The sequence below is a fragment of the Girardinichthys multiradiatus genome, chromosome 21, assembly GCF_021462225.1.
Source record: "Girardinichthys multiradiatus isolate DD_20200921_A chromosome 21, DD_fGirMul_XY1, whole genome shotgun sequence".
Taxonomy (NCBI): Eukaryota; Metazoa; Chordata; class Actinopteri; order Cyprinodontiformes; family Goodeidae; genus Girardinichthys; species Girardinichthys multiradiatus.
The window spans coordinates 30,275,454-30,302,866 of NC_061813.1; the positions used below are offsets into that span (position 1 = coordinate 30,275,454).

A 27,413-nucleotide genomic window follows, 5' to 3' on the forward strand; every position below is an offset into this window, starting at 1 on the left:
GGGTAAACTTAATAATAAATTGTGTAAAATGATGGTGTATTCTTGTGTTCAGCCATTTTGAATCACATTTTCCTGAAATGACTTGTTTTAACTGCACATGAGGTAGTGCTCTCAAATATATATATAAAAAAAACATTTAGAGCACCGAAGTCCTTTTAGTCTTAATTTTTTTTTTTACATTTTAAAAAGAAACAACATTGAAGCAAGTAGGTCAGATCAGGCCGATCACCGTTCTCCCAAAACTATGGAAATCGGCCGATCGATCGGTGCACCCAACTACTCCCTACCAAGGGTTCCTTATTTAAAAGTAGTGTGCTGTTTAAGTGAGGGGGGTTGCAGTACAGAACAGTATTTCTTTGTTCCTACATTATTTACACATTTGCTGTAGTGCCAAAAAAAAAAAAAAATCCTCAAATCAACCAGACCCCCAACTTAAAATCTGCTCATGAGGATAATTTGTTGACACTCCCTGCCTCTGGTAATATTTCATTATATCGACTCTCCAGCAGGGACCGCGCCTGCGCTCCTGCTCCCCCTTTCCCGAACGAGGCTTCACCAATCCTGGCTCTGGCTCCATCCCCGGCTCGGCGTCCCACAGGCCAGCGCTAATAAGTCGCTTAGCTGCCCAGTAATGGGGAAGTGGTAGAAAAGGAGGGGGGAGAGAGTGAGTGAGAGCGAGATAGACGCCGCTTGTGCTGAAAGCCGTGAGGAAGTTGAGGTGGGAAGCTCCGGACCAGAAACCCGCTCCACTGAAGAGACGGACACAGCCTACAGTTGCTGTTGCTGAATAGCCCCAAAAAGCGCATAGTGATGGAGAGAAAGGTATGGATGCTTATGCTACCTTGTGACACATTAGCACATTTTGCTTGTATTCCAGACCCCCGAGTCTCTGCCTGCTCATAAATCCGCATCCACCATAAAAACTATTCCTTTTTACATTTTTTTCTAGCATGTTAGGCTCAGGATTAGTGCGCATTGGAGTTGTCCCCCCCCTCTTGTCTAGCTGCAATTTATTGTGCGTGTGTGTGTGTGTGTGTGTGTGTGTGTGCGGGGAGGGGAAAGCTACCAGGATTAAATCCCACCTCGTGGTGAATTTATGGATTATTTCAAGGCGAATCTAGGTCTGCTACACAGTGTTTTAGTTGACGCCGAACCAGGGAGTGGGATGTGGATATTTTGAGAGGACCGTAGGCTCCAGTAGCTGCCTCTCAGCTTGTCTGCATCATCAACCAGCACAGTGTATAGTTGCAGGCTGCACCTCAGCCCTCCTAACCGCTCCACCCCTCACCGTTTTGCAGCCGACGCAGACACCAGCGCGGCTTGTTAACCTTGACTGGTGTGGGAAACAGACACTTGAGGAGTAAGAGACGGGATGCACCTTCTGAAACACAGCAGAGCAGAGCAGGACCAGCATCACCTTCTCTGCACATGCCTTTAAATTTGTTACCCTATCGCTTTAATTCAGAGCACTCTCCTAAATAACAGGAGTGATATAAAAATGATGAAAAACGCGTAATTTTAGTGTTCTTAATATATGTGTGTGTAAAATCTTGCAGTAAAAAAGTTTTATTTTTACAGCCTGGCAGGCTTTACCGCACTCCAGCAGCGGGAGAGAGGAATTTGGAGAGCAGGGCTGAAACTAGATCTACTTCTGCTGAGTCAAAGGAAAATTAAATTTTTATATTAAAGCTGTAGTCAGCAGCTCATTCCCATCAGCTCCAACGGAATGTATTTTATTCCTTGTGAGCCCCAGGGTTTTATAAAGTAGACTTAGAAATGGCCATTAATGTTTGTTGGGATATTTTGATAACTAGTAACCCCTCGCATGTTTGTTAACATTGAAAACCAACTAGTCTACATGCTATAAATGAAGCTTTCCTAGCAAAACTGGCTAAGATATCCTATACTGCATATAAAAGGTTCAAGGAATATTGCTGATTAACAAAAATTATTGGTATTTATATAATTATTTGTACTATTATACTAAACATTGCATTTATCAGTTTTGTTGCTTATCCTGCCGTTTGACCTGAAGAAAGAAAAATGCTCAGCTAAGCTACAAGCTGATAGTTATCCTAGTTGAGCATATTTTTTGCTAAATCAGGCTAAAAGTTGTGTGGATACCTGAAGCCAAGCTAACCTCTAGTTTGTTCATTGCTTAACATGTATTATACAATAGCAAAAATTTGTATTTTTACAACTTTCTAAGCCACTCTTAATGAATTGTTAGGCTCGTTTAGCATATTTGCTAATTCACTAGCATGTTAACTTTATAATATGGAATTAACCATAAAGTATTATTATTATTCTTAATTACACTTTTGTATTTTCATTCTCACTGAACCTGTTTTTTTAACCTAAAGCTACAAAATGTTGAGCCAAGTTAAATCTGCTCAACAGCTCCTTTGTCTAAAACTAACAATGCACATCAACTGGATCCCACCCCACATATGCCATGGCAAACATGGTGGTGGCAGCATCATGCTTTGGTGATGCTTATCTTCAGCAAGGACAAGGAAGCTGGTCGGAGTTGATGGAAAGATGTATTGATCTAAATACAGGCAATAATGGGAGAAAAACAATAAGCCTTTTCCTGGATACAGTAGCCATACTTGCCACTAGCATGTTATCTGCTTAAAGTGTAAATTACCATTGATGATGATGATGATGAACATTATTATTTTTATTAACTCTATCTGCGTTTTGATCTTAAGATACAAAATGTTGTTAAGCTACACCAAACAAATTGGATGCCCAGTTTAGCTTGCTTTGACAAATTAAGCTAACAAGCCTAAACTGGTTATCACTAGGGTTATTTTTAATATAATTAACATAAATGTAGAGTTTTTAACCATAGTGTTACTCCACCTGCTGTTTGATCTGAAGCTATCAAAAGCTAATTTACATCCAACAGCTTGTTAGCCTGATTTTGGTTATAATGCTAAAATTGATTATTAAGTTGTTGCATGGAAAGTACCGGCTTTGCTAACCACTAGCATGCTAACTTTTTAAAGCGGCCTAGCATTTTCATTAGCACATTTTTGTTGTTTGGGCTATCTCTCCTGCCTGGATACCAAGTAGCATTGCTAGCCACTAGCATGTTATCTGCTCAGTGTGTGAAATTTGTCATAGATAACATTGCCTTTCATTGTTATTGTTATAATACATTTTTCTTTCTCTGAAAGCTTGGCTATGCTAACTATAAAGCAACAGGAAACAACCACTTTGACTATGTGTAGTTGCCGGTATGGCTCTAAGTGAGTAACACATCTGCTTTTTTATATAAAGTTTTAGTCCTTTCAGTTTTGAGTTTAGATTGTCCTTTTATGTCAAATTGCAAAACTTGTCTCAATTTGTTAGTCCTGGTTAATATGGACATTGCAACTATAGCATTGCAAAAGAGGTAACCTAGATATCGTCGGTATATTTGTAGTGTATGCTGTTATTTGTGCCTGCATTTTGAGCTAAAAGGGGGTGGATACTGCATTGTCTTTATACTAAATACATATCTATCTATCTATAATCATATCTCTTGCCTGCAGCTATATTTGCTGCATGCCAACATGAATATGCATGGAATCAATTTTAGATTAAGCTTTTTTTGTTTTGTTTTTTTCTTTGTTTTTGTATGGTTCATTTGAAAATGACTGTTTGTTAGCCTAAACTATTGCTGGGCTACACACTTCACGTATTTACCTTGTAAGTCTTAGTGATTTCTTCTGTTCTTAATGATAAAACAAAGTCCTTTTCCCCAGTATATGAAAGTAATCCTTACAATTGACTTAACTGACTTCAGTGTATTTATAGTAAGGCTTTGTAAGGGCCAGGATACGTGTCTTTATGGTAAAATACTTTGTCATCTGCTTGACATACATCAGTGTTTTAACTAAAGTGATGGCAAAACGTACTTTGGTGGAGTTAGTTAAGAAATAATCATTTGTGAAATGTGCTGGTGGGATTTTTGTGGTTTCTACGAAGTTCAGCTGAGATAATGTAATTTGTTCTTAGTTGTAGTTGTCATTGCACATAGGTGCATCTCAAATAATTAGATCATCGCTGGAAAATTAATTTATTTCAGTTTTTAAATTTACCAATTGAAACTCATGTATTATGTAGATTTATTACGCTGTGACGGAAAGACGGAAAGTCACAAATTATCATTGCTAACGACACCGGCTGTGTACAGAGTGTTATATGCTAGCTTATTAATAGAAAGTTGAGTGAAAGGAAAAAGTGTGGTATAAAAAGTTGTAGAAGCAGCAGTGATAAGTAGAGCCTTGAGAGGAAGAAAAGTCCAGTTAATCTTTTGGACAAGATTCACAAGAAGTGGACTGCTACTCCAAAGCCACAGGCATTAAATCTATACCGTACAGTACATGGTGATACAAAACAAGAGATGAAGGTTGGGTTTTTGTTAGCTCTACTTTTTTAGTTAAGTTACTAAAATAATGAACTTTCAATAATTGTGAGGTCTATTAAGGAATTTACTAGCTGCCTTGCCTTTACATTTCACATAAAACATGTTGATGAAAAAAAAAAATGCACAGTTCATTTAGTCTACAGAGAATATTTTATAAGCATAGTAATATCAGAAGATTTTAGGTGGCATGCAGATTTTTCCATTCAGATTTGAATCCATCATAGACTTTACCATTAAACAAATGTTTCAAATTTCCATCACTGCCACTGGAATTATATTTTTCCTCTCCTTCTTAGAAGAATATTTATTTTATGAAGAGTCAGAACCTGGAAGATGCTTTTCCATCTTAAGGGTTGTGGCATTAGAAGAAGTGTTTGCTCATTGTTCGAGCATCTTCAATGGAAATAAGAAAACGGGACTAAAATAGCTTCATTTCAAGCTGTAGCCTTCCCTAAACCAGCTGCTGGCATAGATATTGACCTCACTATAAAGAAAGGAGAACAGTCCATTCTCATTAGTATGCAATGTGCCATCACAGCTTTCGAGGTCTGATAAAGGATCAGAGGATCAGCTCCTTTTACAGTCTGCTGAACACCTGACCTGTCTTTTGAAGGAAAATTGCACACTCAGACACACACACACCAGTCACTTTGTTCAGTCATGTTTGAAATTCAGTTCGGGATGCCCATCGGGGTCACCTACTGTTTTTATTCAGTTTTCACCTCAGGAGTTGGTTGTTTACAGTGTTTTCACTGGTTGTGAGACTGATTTGATGGAGAATTTGGTTTCCTTATTGGTCAGAAAGTTAAACATTCAGTGGCTCAGTTTTGTGTGTTATTTTCAGTGATAAATGTACAATGGAGCACTTCCTTTTCTCTCAGGGAGGAAAGTGTTGCTCAGTGACTGTTAATCACTGAAACAAATGAGCTATCAGTCAGGCCTCTAAAAATAATGGACTTTAATTTAATAATCGAAGTCAAACAACCCGGTGATCATTTGGGTTAGCACAACTATTAGTTACGGACTCCGCAGATCTGGTCTCTATGAATGAGAGACAGGAAGAAAGCCATTGTTCAAAAAAAGTCATAAGACGTCCCTTCCGCAGATTAGAATTGTACTCTTTGACCTACATGCAAAATGCTGGGTGTGGCGGAAAACTAACAATGCACATCAACTGGAACCCACCCCACATCCCCATGGCAAACATGGTGGTGGCAGCATCATGCTGTGGTGATGCTTATCTTCAGCAGGGACAAGGAAGCCGGTCAAAGTTGATGGAAAGATGGATGGATCTAAATTCAGGCAATAATGGGAGATAAGCTGTTGGAGGCTGCAAAAGAGTTTAAACAAGACGGAGGTTCCCCTTCCAGCAGGGTAACCACCCCAAACTAACATCCAGAGCGCACATAAAAGTCCATGAAACAAATCGAAGATTGTGACGTGTCAAAATGACCTAATTTCACTCTCCAGTTTCAAGAGCAGATTTATGCTGCGTTTTAATGAATGTTTTTTACCTAAACCTTTTCTGTGTCTTGGCTCTCTGTTTTTTCCTGTTTTATATATAAAACCTTTTTTATCTTTTTAAATCTTGCTTCCATCTTTAAACCAGATAATGAGATTGCCCACTCGACTCTGAAGCCAAATGTCTGTCCTGTAATGATCTCACAGTTCACAGAGCAGCTGGCTGACCTATTTTAAAGAGAAACGGTTCAATACTGAACACTTTAAACAGGCACTAAAATTTGCACATATTGCTTCTATACTTGCAAGTAAATCTTCCTGCCTGTTTTTGCAAAGAACATTTATGGTAAAAAGCTAAAGAAAACTTAAAGAAATCCATTTGAAAAAAAATCTAGCATTGGTTTTAGGTGAAGCAGACTCATTGGTGTAGATTTAATCAAAAAAATTATACGTACATTTATATTTTTTATATATATTTGGAAGTAATATATCTAAAAAGAGTGGAAAATGCCAACGTTCAAAGTGTGGTTTGACCAAAACCGTTGAACATTCAGTTTATTGTCGTATAAAAGCAAACTTTAATATTTACAACATAAATTTGGCATCTTTACCTAGAAATTGACAGAATGAATTCTGTTTTTCGGTATATATTTTAATGAACAGGCAGAACTGTGGCATGTTTGGTAGCACTGTTACCTTGCAGCAAGAAGGTCCTGGGTTTGAATCCCAGCCTTGGGTCTTTCTGCATGGAGTTTGTCTGTTCTCCCTGTGCTTGCGTTGGTTCTCTCTGGGAGCTCCAGCTTCCTCCCACAGTCCAAAAACATGACCAGTTAGGTTAACTGGTTTCTCTAAATTGCCATTAGGTGTAACTGTGCATGGCTGTCTGTCCTGTGTGACTCTGTGTGGCCCTGTGATAGACTGGGAACCTGTTCAGGGATAAAAGGATTTAGACAATCCAATCAAATGGTGGATATACTGTATATAATTTCAAAATTATCGCATCACACAGACTGACAGGAATCTGCAGCGTCCAGTACAGTCTCTTCTCCACTGTCATTGTAAAGGCTGGGAAAACATTTAGTTTGTTAGGGAGAGCCCGTGTTCTTTGTTCACATCCACATATTAAAATATAATTTCATGATTTTTTTGTTTTAAAGTAGATTCCTCCATGTGCATTTTTCACATCACAGAAGCAAAAATAATATATTTTTTGTAGCTTTGTAATGTTTTTGTTACTATTTGGAGGTGAAATTGTAAATTGAAATACAAATTCAATTAATTGCACGCCCCAACGCTAATCATAGATTTGTCTGATAAAAAAAAAAAAAATAGCAATTCAAATATTCTGCCATAAAAATGACAATTAGATTGGTTTCCAGTGCTTTTGTTGTATATCATTTCAGTTCTTAGTGAGCAAAAATAGGTTTAAAACTAAGAAGTATTAGGGTCACTTGGAGAAAAAAATGAGGAGGAAGTATTGTTTTTGTTGCTTACTTGTTTTAAGATTAAAGACAAAATGACAAAAAAAAAGTAATAAAAAAGGATCAATAATAAAGTCAAAATGACACAGGTGCAACGGCCAAGCCTTGTTTAAATTGACAAGTAACTTTATACTTAAAAATAGTATTTAATAACAAATAAATTAATTCTCTTTTAGCATATAAATATCATGTGGATGCACACTGCTTGAGAAGAACAAAAAGCGGCATATCACCTTTTCTGCAAGATATTATTTCCACTTTGTGTTCAGAATTAAGGGGCAATTTTCTAATAGAGGGAATTTTGCTCGAGTAATTTCAATTTCCCAGCTCCACGCTTTCCCAGACAAAATGCTCTGGTCTGGAGGTGGCACTTTCAGATTATCCCACAATTGTTGAGGGTCTGGGTTATGTGCTGAGCAGTGATGATTGGTGGACCCTTTCTGGCAGCGTTCTGACTTCCTCTCACTTGCCATATTTAAGACCTGCGTGGTGTTGTTGTTTTCTGCTTTATGGTCAAATGTAGAAAATGGCTCTCCATGTAGGGTGGCATGGCCTAGGGGGAACAACAAGGCGGAAATATGTAAATAAAATAGGAATAAGATTTTCTCTAATTTGTGCACTAATAATTTTGTATGTCTAGTTAACAGGAATGGCAAAGTGAAAGCCCTGCAAGAACATACTGCTGTAGATTATGTTGGCTAACAATGCTCAAGTGGGTTTCTAATTTTCAGCTATTTCAGCACTAAACTAAAGGGCTCTATTTGTGTTTTTAAGGAGTCTGCATGCATTTGTTCATCTCTAGCTCAAAATCTTAAATGCTTAGACCAATCAGACCTGAACTTAATGATTCCACACTGAAAAGAGATACTTTAAAACACAATTAGAGCTTTAGTGACCCTTATGCTATTTGTGAAAATACACATAAAGAGTTCCTTAAATGCTATTTTTTGGCCTTAGGACTACGTAAGGTTGACGTTGACAGTGAGAAAAGGACCGTTTTGAGACTCCACAATCCTCGACTGATTGTCCTACGTTGAGTACAGAAGCTTTGGTCTAATTTTCTGGTTCCTTAAAATGTAAAAATCATCATATTCATGCTAGAACCTTCACAGCAAAAGGTGAAAACCCCTTGCATTGTTAGGGAAAGCCCAGCTTCAATAGCAGCTTATAAATCTGCATGTATAACACAGTTTTATAAGGCGTTCTAATGAAAATATGCCGTGGTTTTTAAAAACTGGGTGCATAAAATGCTTACACTATGAATGCGACTAATGTAAAACCACAGACACTACATGAAAACCTCGGACTGGGAGTTTAGTTTAGTCAAGGACCCTAAAGCCATGATCAGGATAAATGGGAACAGATCACAACATCCCTGGTTAACATAAATAAAAGACCGGAGTAACTTCATTCCACAAATTAACTATAATAAAACAATTTTTGCAAATATTTTGCCAAAAAAAAATTATTTGTGCTTCATTTTTTTAGTAACTAAACTATGACTCAAGGCATCGGTTTTCCTCTTATTGGTATAGGTTGAGCTAATTTATCTGGTCTTACAGTGCAGTAAGTCCACACTTATAGATCAAGCTGTGACTCTGAAAGCTCTGATGGAAAATATGAATGCTAGTCTTGTCCCTTTCCTCTCTTTGTTTTTATCCCAACTCATTATGGCCGCCCTCGTGCTGGCCCTGTCCTCGTTCTGTCGTCTACTGTCTCCTAAAACCGATCTGGGATGAAGAGTAGGACGGAATGAGGAAAGGAGAAGGAGCTTGAATGTGTGCAATTAGAAAGGAATCCTTTGTGGAGGATTAATCATTTAAAGCATCCTGGAAGATTTTTATCAGGCCATGTTAGCTAGTCTTTTCTCTCCATGTTTAATTTCTAGTTTCACAGTTTTTGCTCTGAAATCACCCCAGTCTCAGTCCGCCAGCTGCTGCTCCACTTCTCAAATCACTAAAGTCGGCGTTGCTCTCACACGATTGGCTGCTGGCTCTGAATGCTGAGCGGATTATCCCGCTGCCATGGCTACAGCAAACAGGAAATGCCTGGAGGCAGGTAATGCTCCGGGCTTGTCCCAGTGTGCCGTTTGCCGCTCATGGGAGGGGGTGACTTGGCTCTTTTGCTGTTACCCCATCTTTCCATCTGCTTCTGCAGGGGTTCCTCTTTATAGGAGCTGGATAAAGATGCTTTGTCCCAAGCTACCCTGAAAATCTAAGCTCAACCCCCCAAAACCTCCTTATTTGTGGCTTAAAAGAACCTTGCCAACACAACCATCCAGGAGAAACCACGGCTGCTTTTCATTTGTATCCTCACAGTTAAATGTTGCAAATCACTTAGATCGCAAAATATCAGTAGATGCCCCCTTTATTTTCAGTTGTCATGGGAGACTTTTCTCTCTTTGGAGGTTCCTCTTCGCTGCACATGCCTAGCTGTGAGAAATCAGCACTGAAATGTACTTCTTCCCTCCTTTAATCCCCCCTCAGCAAAGGTGCAGGTCGTGCTTTTGTGGAGTCCCTTTGAAGGCGGCCGTTGGCCATTGAGTTGCTCACCGACAACTCTGGCCTTTAAGCAGCTTGAGCTGAGTTTTGTCTGCAGCTATTAAACTGAAGAAAAGAGAAGCGAGGGGCCCAGCAGTGGGAGCGAATCCGATTTTCTCCATGCCCTCTGTACAGTCCATATTCCCCCTTGTGCACCCCATCTGTCTGTGACAATAATGTTGACAAGGGCAGGTTCACAGTCTCTGGAATGTAAACGTTGCCACTGGGAACTGCAAGTTATCCCTCAGCACTCATATAAAATTTGACTCCTCACTGTCTGCTTTTCCCCTCTCCGTAATTGGTAGATCCCTGCAGATTACACGGCCCAGCAAGCTCACTGCAGAGTTCCTCTTTTCCTTTTCCTTCAAACACACCAAAGCAGTCAGAGGTTTTTCATGGTCAGTTTTTGCTCAGAAATCCTACGATTTATAGAGTTATTGATATATGCAACATTTCGTAACAGATATTGTCCAGTATTGGTTACTTTTTTAAGGACTTTTCAGTTTTTTTTGTTATGGGCCAACAAAAACCTGTGCATAATAGTGAAATGGAAGTAAGCTGGCTGGTTGGAGAGCATCTGTGCACATCACTTTTCAAATCTTGCAACATATTCTGAGTTGGATTTAGGTCTAGACTTTGACTGGGCCGTTTTAAGTCATACAAACGCTATGATTTAAACCATTCCCTTTGAGCTCTGGCTGTAGGTTTATGGTCATTGTCCTGATGGAAAATGAACATCCACCCAGTCTTAAGTCTTTTGCTGTTTGGCGACATCCATCTTCCCATCAACTCCGACCAGCTTCCCTGTCCCTGCTGAAGGAAAGCATTCCCACAGCTTGATGCTGCCACCACCATTTTTCATTTTGATGTGCAGGCTTAGTTTTCCTCCCACTCAGCGTTTTACATGTAGGCCAGAAAGTTACATTTTAGTTTAAGCTGACCAGGGTACCTTCTTTCAGATGTTTTCTTTGTCTTTTGCATGGCTTGTGGCAAAACGCATAGTTTCCTTTTAACTGCTTCTCTGCTTAATACTTTTTTGCATGTCCCGTCAGTCTAGGTGGAAGCCCATGTCTTGGTAGATTTGCAGTTGTGCCAGACTCCCTTGGGTGGTAGAGGATGGATTCAACAGTGTCTCTGTGACATTTTTATTAAATATTATTTTATTACCTTACCCTGCTTTGAACTTCTCCACGGCTTTAATCCTTAGATGTGTGCTGCGTTGGCCTTCAGAGAACATATTTCACACCTTTGGACTCTTTTTATTAATTAGGTGACTTCAGTACTCAATTGCTCTGTATTTTATTCAGGGCTGCCAGAGGGCTGAATACAAATGCACACCACACTTGTCCGATTTTAATAATTTAAAACAGTCTGACGAATGTAGCAACTTACCTCACCAGAAAAAAGCTAGAGCAAATAATGTATTATTAGCGGTTGTGCAAAAAAACACTAAAACTGATAGCATATCTCCATTCTCTGTTTATGTACAAGCTAGCATTAGAACTGCAGCACAGCTAACTTCCACAGGAATTTAGAAAAACAACTAATATGAGGAAAAAACACATGTTTTATACATGTATATTTTTTGTTTTTTATTGTCTAAAGGCAACTATTAGGTTGAGTCAGTAATCGCTCCCATGATGCCAGGTTCTTCAGCAATGAGTCTGGTGGCTGAGTTCAAACTAGCAAGTAACAGAAAGAGTCCTGCTAGCTGCCTGCCAGGTGAGTTTGTCTGCAGAAAAACTGCATCTCAATACAACTCATTTTAAACCCTGTTATTGGTGAGAAAAAGAAAATATTTTCTCCTCAGAGGTAAAGTTACATACATTTTTTACAAAATAAACACCTAACATGTCTGTATTATTATTTTTTATTTTCTTAAAATTATTTTTGATCATTAGTTCACAGTTTAAGTGAACTTTCAAACTAAAATTTCTTTGTATATCACAACCGTGGATATGACTGCTGGTTTTACCATCCTGTGCTTTTGGTAATTTTTGAGGTTCATGTTGCATGAAGTCATGAAGGCATCCTGAAATAAGATAAATATGTGATGATGTTATAAAACTGGATGGAAATGATGGTTTGGGACGTTTTGAGATCTGTAAAACCTCTGTTGAACTCTTTGGTCCCACCCGGTGGCATAAAAAGGATAAGAATAATTAAACTTGTCTTTGGAAAGATGCTATTTTTAGAATTTTCTTTCAGGGAAAAAAAGTAATAAAAATATTAATTATAAAAAAATGACGGTATATATAATAATATAAATAATAAAATAGTCTGTTGCATCACTTGAACCTCAGTTTTCCTTCCTGATGGCTCTTTTCTTCCAGGACACATTTCCCTGCTTGCTTGTTTTTCTCCCCCTGTTGGGGGGAGGCCACTTCTCCTTTACCCCTTTCAAGCCCCACTCTGCCTCCCTGTCTTCTGCACACTGGGACATTACCATTTGGTGAGACTGACTGGCTTTGGTGAGGGAGACGGCGGGGGTCCAGCAGGGGGTACTCCCTCGCTCCGTGTTGGCTTTATGCATTGCCTCTGTGGATCTCTTTGTTTTCAGTCAACGCCCATGTGTCGCTGCTGGAGAAAAACGGGACACTGGCCCAATCTCTATGGGTCAAGCCTTTGATCTTGCAGGAAACTGTAAAACATACCTTGTGTGATTGTATGAAAAGCTGTTCCCATGTTGAAGACAACTAGTATGACATAGGACAGTAATACATTTTGGAGGACTGTCAGCAGCACAGAGAACAATTACGCTTTAGAGGAGCTGTAAAAAGAAATCAGTGAAGGTTATTGAATTTAATTTAATGACAGCAGCAGTGTTCCCATGTGGACAGCAGGTGTCACCACCAAACAAATAAAAGAAGGGTCAGCTTAGAAAATCAAAAAACTGATTCTACTATTTCAGAATCAGAATCAGAATCAGAAAAGCTTTATTGCCAAGTACGTTTTTGGACATACAAGGAATTTGTTTTGGCGTAGTCGGTGCAATACAGTACAAATTAAACTTGGTAGTTAAAGTAGATTTAATAAGTTAAAGTTGTAATAATTTGACTTTTCTTAACTTTGAGGCCTATATTTGAATTAAACAACATTGTAACATGATGCATCCTGCACATCATAATGACCTCTGAACTACAAATCATAGACACCCACTAACCAGCTGTTCACACAACCAGTAGTTTTCTTCCAAATCTTTTCCCTAAAAAATTAAACAATCTGCCCTTTCTTAAGATAATACACCACCTTTTTTTTACTTTTCATGATTATCAGAATTTGGTGTTCATTTCTTGCCTGAGTTTTTTGGGTATGAAATCCAACAGTCAGCCATGTGATGTTTTGTGCTGACTGTGCCCAAACTGGGGAAGGTTAAGGTCCGATTACTGCTAGACCAGATAAAAACAGGAAATAACTTAAGTAGAATCTGTATGACAACATGAAGTAGGCTAGAGTTTAATACAGTCTACAGAAAATACTTTATGATATTTCGCGACTTCGACATTTTGTACGTTTGTAGTGTTTTTCATTTTGTACCAAACTTTTTTGAAGTGGGGTTGTTTTGTACCAATCATACAGTAATTTATCCCAACCAGGGGGACTTTTTGCACCCACTTTGACAAACAACGATTTAAAGTAATTTTCCTATAATTTGCTCATAATCTCCTGTACTAAGTACTAAATATAAAACCTCCCATAAATCTACACTGATATGCAGTTGTTTAGCTATATAAGTACATAATAGAAGCAGGAAGTGGAATTACAATGTATGGGTACACATTGGCAAGTGGACAGATGCTCTTAATTTGTTGTTGCCATCTTCACACCAGTGGAAAAGGAAACAAAACCAGTGACACAGTGCCATCACATGCCCCCCCCCTTTGTCATTCAAATAACCTCATGAATATTTCAGCACTCTGATCTGAGAGCGCAAGGGGCTGGGACGGGCTTGAGAGGGTCGTAATCTTCTTGGAGTGGTTTTAGTCAGAGTAATGACCTGCATGTCATTGTAGTGGGAAGACAACACACTGCAGGTTGAAACATTCAACTTCTGTCCTTGAAGGGAGACATTTGTGCATTATTCTTTTTTTCGTAGAGAAATCACAGCAGAATTGAGTGAAATTACATGTGTCAAGTGCACTCTGTTTTTTTTTTTTCTGTTTGCCGTTTGTTGCCTGAATGTAGCCTGTGGGCTGATTTACTGGGTGAAAGGTAAACACTAATGAGGCAAGAGGAGGAAATGCTTGTAACCTGTCTATGCACCCTGAATAGAAGAACACAGGAAATAAAGGTGCTTTAGACGTGGCCCTTTTTGTTCCTCCTGTGAAGTGGCCTTATAGCACATTAGCTTCTTGACGAACCACTAGAACGCCCCTCCACGTCATAACTCCATCATATAAGGCAGTTTCTGTGCCTTAATGATATGTAGCGAGGCCCCTTTAAGAGCCCCAATGTCCTTTTTTGAGAATGAGCCTGGACTCGGAGCTCAGATCAGACCGTGGTCACCAGGGGAAGGGGGTGTCTGGCTCTAACCCCAATCCATCCACCCCCGACCCCCATGCAAACTGGGCCCTGTCCAAACACATGTCCTTATCTACCAATGGAATGCAACAACTGTGTTGGGGGGAAAGAGGCAGAGGTGGGCTGGCTGGAACCCCCTTGCTAGACCCCCTCGTGGCTTCTGTAACCCCCCCCCATCGCCTGCTCCTCATCTACCATACTCCACCTCCAAGTAAGCGATGTGCCGGGCTCCTGAGAGGGAGCTACAACTAAAAAAAGTGAGCTAGACACAGTGCAAGACATTCAGAAGGTAGGGGAGAGGGAGGGAAGAGAGAGAGCGAGAAGGAGAGTCAGGGACAGGCAGTGCTGAAAAGGAGAGCACAAAGAGAAGGAAAGTGGAGCAGGGGAGGGGAACTGGAGGCTGGGAGAAGGGAGAGGGAAAGACAAAAGAAGGAGAGGGGAGACGAAGCTGGGTGAAGCGGAGGGGACTGAGCAAATGGCTACGGAGGAGACAGCGGGGGGAGCCAGAAAAGCCACCAAGAGCAAACTGTTTGAGTTCCTGGTCCATGGAGTGGTGAGTGGTGCTGTCTTATCATTCCTGTGAAGGGGAGAGCTGGGCTCTGGCATGCGTCTGTGTGTGCGTGCATGTGTGTGTCTGTTTGTGTGGATGAATCGGCAGCAGCAGCAGTCGGAGCGTGTGAGAGATAGCTGGGTTAAAGCTGGCCATGTGAAGGTTATTTCCAGCCCCTCGGATCTGTCAGGAGATGGCTGGAGAGAAGTGGAGCAGCATGAATGGAGCAGGAGGGAGGATGTGGAGCTTTCACACACAAACACATGAAAAATTATAGAAATCGAAGCTGAGCAGCAGAAAGCAAGAAAAACAGCCAGCTTCCTTCCCCTTTGGTTAGCAGAGAAGCACACTGCTTTACTGGGATTCAGAGACCCTGAGAGAGAGGGTGGGAAATGACGAGTCCTCTGGAGGATCCTTCCAGGAGGCGGGCTGCTACTGCTGCTGGTCCATGGAAGGATTTGAACCTGTAAGGTCACCAGACGACAGATGTATAGTGTGGAAGATGGAGCCACGGCTGACAGTCAGTCCTGAAAATCAGGCAGAACAATCAGCCCATTCATCTGAAGCTAGCATGAAATGTCAAGTCCAGTGTTGCTCATGTGGTTAGAGGTTAGACAACTGTTACCATAAGCCCCCTAGTAGCAAATGGAGTGGAGAGGGGTTTGTTTTGGGGAGCAGATGTAAAAATCCGGGTCGCTTTTCTGGTAAAACTTCACAACATTTGCCTCCACATCTATGGTGTCTCAGTCGTTCTGTGCTTTATGTTCCTGTGACCCCTAATCTCACATCTGTTAGTCAGTTCAAACAAAATATGTTCTTTCTGAGATAGATAAAATACATTTAGAGTGATGTCATCAAATAATTTTGTGTTTTATTGCTTAATTAGCCAATTTTATTAAATGAATAATTAGTATAATGTTAAAAAGGTCAAGGTGACATTTTCAAACGATGCTAAACAGCCTCAGCAAAACACCTTAAAGCAATAATAATCATTTTCAAAAAAATAATCTTAATCATCCACCTGTCAAAATGTTTTTAACTGGGATATATTTTTTTACTTTTTGAACCAACAGTGAGGAAAAAAAATTTTCTCTTCCAAATATTTAATTTTAGCCAAATTACACAATGCTGTGAAAAATGATTTCTACCTGCTACAGTTTTTTCAGTTTTTTTCATTTTTGTCCAAGTTAAATGTTTCAGATCATCAAACAAATTGTAATATCAGACATAAATAACCTCAATAAATGCAAAAAAATAATTAATTAAATTAAGTAATTCATTTTAAAAGCAATTGTTAAATGATAAGTGCTCCCGCAACATAATAACTGGTATTGCCTCCCTTGGCAGCAACACCTGCAATCAAGCATTTGTGCTAATCTGGCAGTCAAACTATTCCATCTTTGTGGAAGAATTTTCCCTACTCTCCTTTGCAGAATTGTTTTATTTCTGCTACATTAGAGGGCTTTCAAGCATGAAGTATTAAAGATCATACCCTACTATCTCATATGGGTTTAAGTCTGAACTTTGACTTGGAAATCCGGCCGAGCCCGAACATGAGACACAAGGCCATCCCCCAGTGGGCCCACCACCTGCAGGAAGAACCATGAGGGAACGGTGCAAAGAGGATTGGGCAGTGGACGAAGGTGGAGACCTCGGCGGCCCGATTTCCTGATGCTTAGGCTGGCTCTAGGGACGTGGAATGTCACCTCGCTGGGGGGGAAGGAGCCTGAGCTTGTGCGGTAGGTCGAGAGATATCAACTAGAAATAGTCAGGCTCACCTCCAAGCACAGTGTGGGCTCTGGAACTCATCTCCTTGAGAGGGGTTGGACTCTCTTCTACTCTGGAGTGGTTCACGGGGAGAGGCGGCAGGCTGGGGTGGGTTTGCTTGTTGCCCCCCAGCTCAGCCGTCTCGTGTTGAGGTTTACCCCAGTGGATGACAGGGTCACATCCCAATGATCGACTTTGTTGTCGTATCATCAGACCTTCGGCCGCAAGTTTTGGACACTCGGTTGAAGAGAGGGCCTGAGCTGTCCACTGATCAACACCTGGTGGTGAGTTGGATCAGTTGGAAGAGGAGAAAGCTGGACAGACTTTGCAGGCCTAAGCACATAGTGAGGGTCTGCTGGGAACGTCTGGCAGAGCCCTCGGCCAGAGATGTATTCAACTCCCACCTCTGGGAGAGCTTTAACCTGATTCCGGGGGATGTTGGAGACATAGAGTCCGAGTGGACCATGTTCTCTGCATCTATTGTTGATGCTGCTGCCCGTAGCTGTGGCCGTAAGTTCTGTGGTGCCTGTCGCGGAGGCAATCCCCGAACCTGGTGGTGGAATAAGGGATGCTGTCAAGCTGAAGAAGGAGTCCTATCGGCTGTGGTTGACTTGTGGGACTCCTGAGGCGCCTGACGGGTACCATGAGGCCAAGCGTGCCGCAGGCCTGGGAGGAGTTCGGTATGGTCATGGAGAAGGACTACTGGTTGGCCTCGAAGCGATTCTGGCAAACCGTCTGGTGCCTCAGGAGGGGGAAGCAGTGCTTCGCCAGCACTGTTTACAGTGGAGAGCTGCTGACCTTGACTGGGGACATTATTGGGCGGTCGAAGGAGTACTTCAAGGATCTCCTGAATCTTGCCGTCATGTATTCCTTTGTGAAAGCAGAGGCTGGGGACTTGGGAATGGACTCTTTCATCACCCAGGCTGAAGTCACCGAGGTGGTTTAAAAGCTCTACCGTGGCAGGGCTTCGGGGGTGGATGAGATCCGCCCTGAGTACCTCAAGTCTCTGGATGTTGTGGGGCTGTCATGGTTGACACGCCTCTTCAGCATTGCATGACGGTTGGGGACAGTGCCTCTGGACTGACAGACTGGGGTTGTGGTCCCCCTTTATAAGAAGGGTGACCGGAGGGTGTGTTCCAACTATAGGGGGATCACACTCCTCACTCCTACGCCAGGGTATTGGAGAGGAGAGCCGATAGTCGAACCTCGGCTTCAGGAGGTGCAGTGTGGTTTTCGTCCCAGTCGTGGAACACTGGACCAGCTCTTCACCCTCTGCAGGGTCCACATGTGTTTTGTGGACCTGGAGAAGGCATTCGACTGTGTCCCTCGTGGTGTCCTGTGGGCGTGCACCAGTAGTATGGAGTCGTAGGCCTTTTAATAGGGGCTATCCGGTCTCTGTACAAGTAGAGCAGGACTTTGGTCCGCATTGTCGGCACTAAGTCAGACATGTTCCCGATGCAGGTTGGACTCCGGCATGGACAGGATTTCCTCCAAGTCCGAGCCCATGGTTCTCGACTGGAAAAGGGTGGTTTGTCCTCTTCAGGTTGGAGGGGAGTTCCTGCCTCAAGTGGAGGAGTTCAAGTATCTTGGGGTCTTGTTCATGAGTGAGGGGAGAATGGAGCGGGAGACCGACAGATGGATCGGTGTGGCTGCCGCAGTAATGGGGGCGCTGTGCCGGACCGTTGTGGTGAAGAGAGAGCTGAGACGAAAAGCGAAGCTCTCGATTTACCGGTCGGTCTACGTTCCTACCCTCACCTATGGCCATGAACTTTGAGTCATGACCGAAAGAACGAGATCCTGGATAAAAGTGGCTGAAATGAGCTTCCTCCGTAGGGTGGCCGGGCACTGCATTAGCGATAGGGTGAGGAGCTTGGCCATCTGGGAGGAGCTCGGAGTAGAGCCGCTGCTCCTCCACATCAAGAGGAGCCAGTTGAGGTGGCCCGGGCATCTATATTGGATGCCTCCTGGACGCCTTCCTCGGGAGGTGTTCTAGGCACGTCCCACCGGGAGGAGGCCCAGGGGACGGCTCAAGACACGCTGGAGGGACTATGTCTCTCGGCTGGCCTGGGAACGCCTTGGGTTCCCCCTAGAGGAGCTGGAGGTGGTGTCTAGGGAGAGGGACGTCTGGGTGTCTCTACTGAGTCTGCTGTCCCCGCGACCCGGTCCCGGATGAAGCGGAAGACGACGAACGAATTAGAATTAATAATTAAAAAAACAGTGTTAAAACTGTGTCAATATCCTAGCTTTCTCATGATGACCGTTAAATGGGGGTATAGATTCATATCTCAATGTTATTTGCCGATTTTAGCTACCTAATTGATCACATATATTAATCTAATTCTGGATTGACATGTCTAATTTCAAATTTGCTCAAGTCAAGTTTATTTATATAGTGCTTTTCAGCAACAAGGCACTCAAGGCGCTGAACATAAGGAAAAACATTACAATTATACAGAAAATGAAACAACAGCGGTAAAAAAAAAAAAAAATAGAATAATGGATAAGAAAACGAAAGGAAAATTGGACTGAAAACTTAACTTATAATGTTTACATAACACATTCAAAGGCCACTCTAAACAAATAAGTTCTTAATCTTGATTTAAAGCAACTTAGGGTTTCGGCGCTTTTACAGTTTTCTGGGAGTTTATTCCAGATTAGTGGAGCATAAGAACTAAAAGCTGCTTCTCCATGTTTGGTTCTGGTTCTGGGTATGCAGAGTAGATTTGAGCCAGACGACCTGAGAGGTCTGGGTGGTTGATACTCTGACAACAAGTCTGTAATGTATTTTGGTGCTAAGCCATTCAGTGATTTATAGACTAACAGAAGTATTTTAAAGTCTATTTTCTGAGCTACAGAGAGCCAGTGTAAGGACTTTAGAACCTGGGTGATGTGCTCCACTTTCTTAGTTCTAGTGAGGACGCGGGCAGCAGCGTTCTGGATCAACTGCAGCTGTCTGATCGACTTTTTAGGCAGACCTGTGAAGACACCATTGCAGTAATCAATTCTACTAAAGATGAACGCATGAATTAGTTTTTCAAGGTCCTGCTGAGACATTAGTCCTTTAATCCTGGAGATGTTCTTTAGGTGATAGAAGGCCAACCTTATTACTGTCTTTATGTGCCTCTGAAGGTTCAGGTCTGAGTCCATCACTACACCCAGGTTTCGAGCCTGACTGGTGGTTTCTAGCTGTATTAACTGAAGCTGTGTGCAAACTTTTAAACGCTCTTCCTTTGGTCCAAAGATTATTACTTCCGTTTTGTTTTGATTCAGCAGAAGAAAATTTTGGCCCATCCATGCATTGATTTCTTCTAAGCATTTACCCAGCACTTGAATGGGTTCATAGTCACCTGGTGACATTGTGACATTGTGTATAGCTGTGTGTCGTCTGCATAGTTATGATAACTTACGTTGTTGTTTATTAAAATCTGAGTTAGGGGGAGCATGTAGATATTGAATAGGAGGAGCCCTAAGATGGATCCTTGGGGAACGCCACATGTGATTTTTGTTGACTCTGATGTAAAGTTACCTAATGACACAAAAAAGTACCTGTCCTTCAAGTAGGATTTAAACCAATTGAGTGCGGTACCAGAAAGGCCGACCCAGTTTTCCAGGCGCTCTAATAAAATGGAGTGATCAACAGTGTCGAATGCTCAATTACCCGACTGGTCATATTCTTTTCCTACACTTGAGAAAGAAAAAAAAAGACATAATTATCAACATAATTATTTAATTTCGGGACAACTTAAATTTTTTATACTTTACTGAAGTGTTTAAAAAAAACATCACTAGTTAAAAACAACATATACACTACTGGTCAAAAGTTTTAGATACACTTCCTCACTTAAAGGGTCTCTTTATTTTCATGACTATTTAAATTGTAGATTTTTATATTTTAGACTCTTCAAAATAGCTCCCCTTTGCTGTGATTACCGCTTTGCTCTCTTGGTATTCTCTCCTTGAGCTTCATGAGGTGGTCACGTGAAATAGTTTTCCAAAGAGTCTTGAAAGAACTTCCCAGAGGTTCATTGAGAGCCATCTTATTTCAGTCATCACAGCAAAGGGTGGCTACTTTAAGGAATCTAACATATAAAATGTATTTACAGTCTTGCTACAAAATTCCATATGTGTTCATTCAGTTTTGATGCCTTCAATGAGAATCTACGTGCAGTGTAAACAGTCATAAACATAAAGAAAACCATTAATTGAGAAAGGAGTTCTAAAACTTTTGACTGGTAGTGTAAACTTTTGACTGGTAGTGTGAACGCTAGCTGCACTTTGTACATCTAAAATCTTTCTTATCCTTGTGCAGGTAATTGCCACATGAGAAAACTACCACTCCCCAGATAGTGTGAAAATTTGTTTTAAATAAAACGTGCAGCAGCTACCGTTAGCTAGATTGTATGTGAGCAGGAACAGTCAACAAAGATTAGTTTTTAGCTGTGTTCATATTTTTTTGTCCTTTTCCAAAAGTTCTATAGCTACAATGTTTTGTGACCATCTTTACTCACAAAACAAACCAATTAAGAATTTATTTCGTGCTGCTTGCATGTTAATTCTAACTTGCTAAATGCTAAAGCTAGCTTGGCTTGTACACAAGCATAAATAGGTGGAGATTTTATTTCACCATTGCTATTGTTATTTCTGTCTTCATCTAAAATAGTGTTTCATCTAACAACCTTTTATGTAGCATTTCCACATCTAAAAAAAAATACGATATACTTTGCTGCAACCTTTGTAAATTTTCTGTTAAGCTGCTAAATAGTAAAGCTGTGCAAACAGGGATCTTAGTGAAGATATGGTTTCAAGCATGACATTTTTTATTTATTGCCTTATATCAAACTTGCTTAAGCTAACAATATCTTTATCATCTCAATTTTTTTTTTTTACCTCTTTACCTTTTCAATGGGTTAAATTAGCAAGAATTTCAGAACAAATGTTTAAAATCTATAGAGACACCTACCACACAGTAAGTCTGGACTGTATCAAGATTTTGTTTTATTAATTTCTACATTTAAAAGACTGAGCTGCAATCTTTTACAATAATATCATCCACATATGGTCTGATATCTATGTTGGTATGCAATAAAATGACTAAATCGGTTTGCTAACAGTGTACCATCACTATTGCACAAGATAAGACCTGATCATTCAAGAGCTAGATAAAACCAAGATGTTTTTTGTTCCGAAATATTAATGTTTTGTAGTTTCTGTCACAGTTTACAATGTATGCTACTCTATGGCTAAGCTAATACAACCATAAGAAAGTAATACATTTTGTATTCTTTCTTAAATCTTAAATAATCAGTTAAGCCATCAGATGTTATTTTGTCTAGTTAAATTCTGCAACAGTCCTTCAGCTTAAGTGGTTAAAACAGATGTGATGATGTTAGATCTCAACTTGTGAAACTGGTTTTAGACTTACCTCAGTTTTAATCAATGTTGCTGTCAGCTTTAGTGACACCAGCTCGATTTATGGACTGAAACCAGTAGAAGTGTGTGTCATTGACAGAGGCAGTCATTAAAAGCGTTTTGGGAGCTGAAGCTTGCAGACACACTTTAGGAAACAATGACCCAAGTGATTGATGAGCCAGATGAGCGTGTCCTCTCAACAGACCAATTAACCTTGATGAAGCTCTGGCTGCTCTAAGCCAAATATTTCCCTCTGCTTATTTTACTCTCATTCCTCCCTCGTTTGTCCTCTCTTCTCTCCCCCACATCTGAAGATGGAAAAAACTTGTTATAATAGTTGCAGGAGGTCCTTTTGGTGTGTGTCCTTCAAAATGGAGGAATATTTATACTGAGGGATGTGATTTGGGACAGATTGCCAGCTTGTGGCAAGCAATGACATCTCATTTCCTTTCATGGGTGAAATTAGCAAAGAATACAAGTTTTTTGATGCAGAAAACACACATTTATGATGTTTTTTGTATCTGTAAATATAGAGCTCAAAGTTTTATTTTCAGCTCCTGTGGAGCTTCAGGAGGATTTGACCAACTTTGGTTCCATAGCTGATGGGTAGACTGTGGTCTTCTCCTCTGCCCCTCTCATTATCTTGCTTACCTCCCAGCTGTCTCTGGCTCTGGGGGTCAGCTAGGGCCAGGTCGAAGAAAAATCCTTTCAGAGCTCATTGTGAGAAACCCTGATAAGCTAAAATATAAAAAGAAACTCTGTAGCTGTGTTGTCAGAAACATTCTGCACATTTTTGCACCAAAAGATAACTTAAGTCTGACTTACCAAACCATACCTACTTTATTAATGAAGCGCTTTAAAAAACTACCACAACCGAAGCAAAGTGCTGCCCATAACTGCAAATTATAAACATACATAAAAAAAACATATGAATAAGACATAAGAACGACAACAGATAAAACCAATTAAAACAAGCATGGTCAAAGCTAAGGCTTGCTGAGGTTGAAAGCCAAAGAAAAAAAATGCATTTTTAGATGAGTTTTAAAAGTAGCCAGTGAAGGAGCCTGTCTAATGCGCAACGGTAAGTGTTTCCACAATTGAGCAGCAATAGAGAAGGCCCTACCCCCTCTGAACTCCTCCTAGACCTTGGTACCTGCAGGAGCTGCTGTTCGGCCAACCTGAGTGACCAAGAAGGTAAGTAGGGATGAAGAAGCTCAGAGGGGTGCGGCGGGGCAAGATCATTCAAACATTTAAAAATGAAAATAAGATTTTTTAAATGAACTCTAAAATGCACAGGCAACTAGTGGAGTGAGGCCAGAACAGGGGTGATGTTATCTGTTTTATGAGTACCAGTTAAAAGACGTCCAGCAGCGTTTTGAACCGGCTGCATATGAGAGAGCAAGGGCTGACTCACTCCAACATAAAGTTCATTACAATAATCTAGCGGGATGAAATAAAAGCATGGTGGACTGTTTGAAGCAGTTTCTTGGGAGTTACAAGATTTAACTTTTGCCAACCACCTTGAATAGTAAAAGCGGGACTGCTCTATTAGGCTTTTGGTCAAAACACTATCACCCGTTCAGGGCCAGCCAAGCTTTAATATCCTCCAAGCATTTCAGTAGCGCTCTGATTAAAAAGCCCTTCTTCTGCTTTAAGAGCAGCTAGACCTGACAGCCATCAGCATAGAACTGGAATTTCATACCTTTTAACTATGGAACCTCGGTGCAATAAATACAGGGAAAAACGGTGACCCCAGAGCGGAGCCCTGTGGTACCCCTCAGAAAAACAGATCAGCCAGAAAAGATCTAAACCAATCAAGTGCTGTGTCCTGAATGCCCACTAAGGGATTTAAACTTAATATCAAAATGTGGTGGTCCACAGTGTCAAACGGAGTAGTTAGGTCAAGTGGAGCCAAAACAGCATAGTCACCAGAACATGCCAAAAGGATATCATTAATTACTTTCAATAATGCTGATTCGGTATTATGGTGTGCTTTAAATCCAGAATGACAGATTTCCAGAATGCCATTTTTATTCATGAATGGTTGTAGTTGAAAAAATACAATCTTCTGGAACAAATAAGTTCATAATTAGCCAACACAATGTTTCTTAAGAAGAGGTTGAACTACTGAATATTTAAATTTAGCAGGGACCACACCAGAGGACAAACCACAATGTATAATGGTAAGAAAACTGCACAATACTTGGAAAATTGCTTTCAAAAATGGTGGAAGAACAGGATCCCGTGGGGAGCCTGATGCTTTAAGATGCTGAACCACATCCTCTGAAAAAAAAATCCAAAGCTCAAACTGAATAAAGATAGCAGAGCAAGGGGCTGAGACAGAAGAGTGAGAGTCAGGAGATGTAATTGGAGCACTTGTGGCGGCAGCCCTTTTAATAAAAACATGAAGAAGTTATTACACATTTCAAGAGAAGCTTCCAAATGAACGTTCTGAGGAGGGTTAACAGAGTCAGTTGTGTTAAATAACATCCAAGGGTTATGTCTATTGGATGACACTTTTTCAAAATTTGTTCTTTTGCCAGTGTGTTTCCGCACTCGCTTATGGGGCCTGACTTTACCAAGTTAACGGTCAATGATGCTTAGAAAGTCCTTTTACCAGTGGTTTATCAGGGCAACATACACGAGTATTAAAATCTCGACCAACAAGAACATGATCATAGTTCGGCATAGTCCCAGTAAGATGCATGAGCAATAATTAATCAGGTTCTTATTGTCCTTGGGGGCTGGGGGTTGATAACAGCACAGAAAACCCGGTTTGTACAAGTCACCGCAAACGAGATCAGTTCAGAGCTGGAAAATGAAGACTGTGGAAGACACTGGTATTGTAGTCCTATTTGTAGACGGTCACTGTTCTTCCTCCTCTCCCTGAAATCCGTGGTGAGTAAAAATAGCAGCAGTCCACTGATAACAGTTAAACAACTTCCTAACAATGACCAACCGCTTTGAAGTCTTCCAGTCAGGCTTCCGTGCTCACCACAGTACAGAGACTGCTCTTGCCAAGGTGTTCAATGACATCCGTATAAATGCAGACTATGGAAGAACCACAGTGCTGGTATTATTGGACCTTAGTGCAGCATTCGACACTGTTGATAACTCCATTTTATTAGAGCGCCTGGAAAACTTTCTGGTACAGCACTCAGTTGGTTTAAATCCTTCTTGAAGGACAGGTACTTTTTTGTGTCAGTAGGTAACTTTACATCAGAGACAACAAAAATCACATGTGGCGTTCGCCAAGGGTCCATCTTAGGGCCCCTCCTATTCGATATCTACATGCTCCCCCTAACTCAGATTTTAATAAACAACAATGTAAGTTATCATAACTATGCAGACGACACACAGCTTTACGTTACGATGTCACCAGGTGACTATGAACCCATTCAAGTGCTGGGTAAATGCTTAGAAGAAATCAATGCATGGATGGGCCAAAATTTTCTTCAGCTAAATCAAAACAAAATTGAAGTAATAATCTTTGGACCAAAGGAAGAGCGTTTAAAAGTTAGCACACAGCTTCAGTTAATACAGCTAGAAACCACCAATCTTGTCTTTACAAAATGCAGTAGACAGTTTCTTAGACTAGATTGTCTTCTTGATCAATAGTTGTCCCAAAAATATGATTCCTAGATCTCAACTACATAGAGGGTTTTAACCAAGCAATTGAGTTTGGTTGGAGATATCAGCATGTACCCAAGCTTTGTGGCTCTGACAGAAATTTTGTCTGCAAAGTAAAATAAAATAAATTCAATATCCACTTCACTTTCAAGCAGGATGTGCTGGTTACCTTGAATAATCCACAATAGTCCAAAGACCATGCCATGATCAGTCTTCACTGAAATTACTTTCTACCAAAGAAATCATCATTCAATGTGAACTATGCGGCTTATTTTTGCCGTTTCTGTTTAATTAGTTTTTTTATTATTATGAAATGTGTTATGAGCCCAGAAACCTTGTCTTTAAATTATAGGAACAGACCGCAGGATCTCTACTAATAAAACCACCTGCATGATTGTGTAAATGAAACATTATATTTAGACAAAATAACCTTTAAAGTTACTGTTACCTTGATTATTTCTCTACAAATTTGTCCAACTCATGGGTTTATTCTTAAATTTTCTATTAGCAGGGGGTTAATTGAAGGGAGATTTATTCTATCTCCTGCAGAATTAGCAATGACATATAAGGTGATGATGAAATTTTCCAAATTTGGCTAAAACTCATTTTTGATCCAAACAATCAGTTGTTAAAAATGTTTGATCTGAATAGGTGTGTCTGAAAAGTAAAGCCAATTTCTTTAAATATGCATTTGCTCTGATGGTCAGTAGGGGTTGAGGTGGTAAGCTAAACAACTCTTGCTTCTTTCACGTTATTCCAGAACTGTAGCCTACCTGGCATGGCCAGTTCTAGACAGGGGTCACCAGGGGCCATTGCCCCTGTAGAACTGTTCCTGGCCCCTGTTATATCATCATATTTCTTATGATGATATGTTAAATGGTAATAAATGGCTCATGCTTAGATGGATGTGGTTGTCAAAGAGGTAAATAGAAAAAAATAAAACGATTAACAGCTAATTATTTGTTTATTGTTGTTTAAGGTGTAATTGTCTCCAAATAATAAGAGCAATCAGATATGAAATTAACTAGGTTATGTTGCATTTTTCCGACCTTTACTTAAATAAACATGCAATTATATTTGATATATTGCAAAAATGTCTTTATTTATACACCAAAAACATTATTATATAAAATTATCAGTAAGAAAAGAAAAGCTTTATAAGAGGCAAAATAAACACTAAGAAGATTTTAAATTTTTATAAAGAATTGTCATAGCTAACTTGGAGAATATTTGCCCTTGTAGGGCCACGTGCCAAGACCGAGACCACTGAGTTGTGCTTTCAGTCTGTGTGGGTTAAGTTTGGCCTCTCCAAATCCCTCCAGCCTGACTGAGATGCCAGCACACTTCTCAGATAGCCATCCACATGGCAGATTCGATCGCTGGACGGCTGGCGGAGCTCCAGGCAGAGTGTTGGAGTCAGTTCAGCAGGTCCGATTATAGAGCTGGGCTACATTGTGCATTTGTGTGGATTTACATCATCCTGCTATGGATTTCTGGATCTGGTATCTGCTGGGCTCGGGTTCTCCTGACAACCGGTTGTCTGCTGGAAGTCCAGCCTTATGCCTGTTTTATTGTCTAATGTATGGAAGTAGACTCTAAAGACTCAGAAAGGTGGAGCTGTAGGAGGTCTGGCC

At 40.6% G+C, this 27,413-nt stretch overlaps 1 protein-coding gene across 5 annotated transcripts in view; it reads left to right on the forward strand.

Moving 5' to 3' along the window:
* Positions 1 to 433: 433 nt before the first annotated feature.
* Positions 434 to 27,413, forward strand: part of smarcd3b (SWI/SNF related, matrix associated, actin dependent regulator of chromatin, subfamily d, member 3b) — a 59,763-nt gene continuing 32,783 nt past the window's right edge. The window contains exon 1 of one of the 5 annotated variants that reach the window (XM_047350364.1): positions 434 to 822. In XM_047350364.1, the coding sequence (XP_047206320.1) occupies positions 811 to 822 (12 nt within the window). In that variant the 5' untranslated portion in view covers positions 434 to 810. Of the gene's footprint in view, positions 823 to 14,735; positions 14,977 to 27,413 lie in introns of those variants that run through there. The other 4 variants (XM_047350363.1, XM_047350362.1, XM_047350366.1 and 1 more) reach the window with 4 other exon arrangements.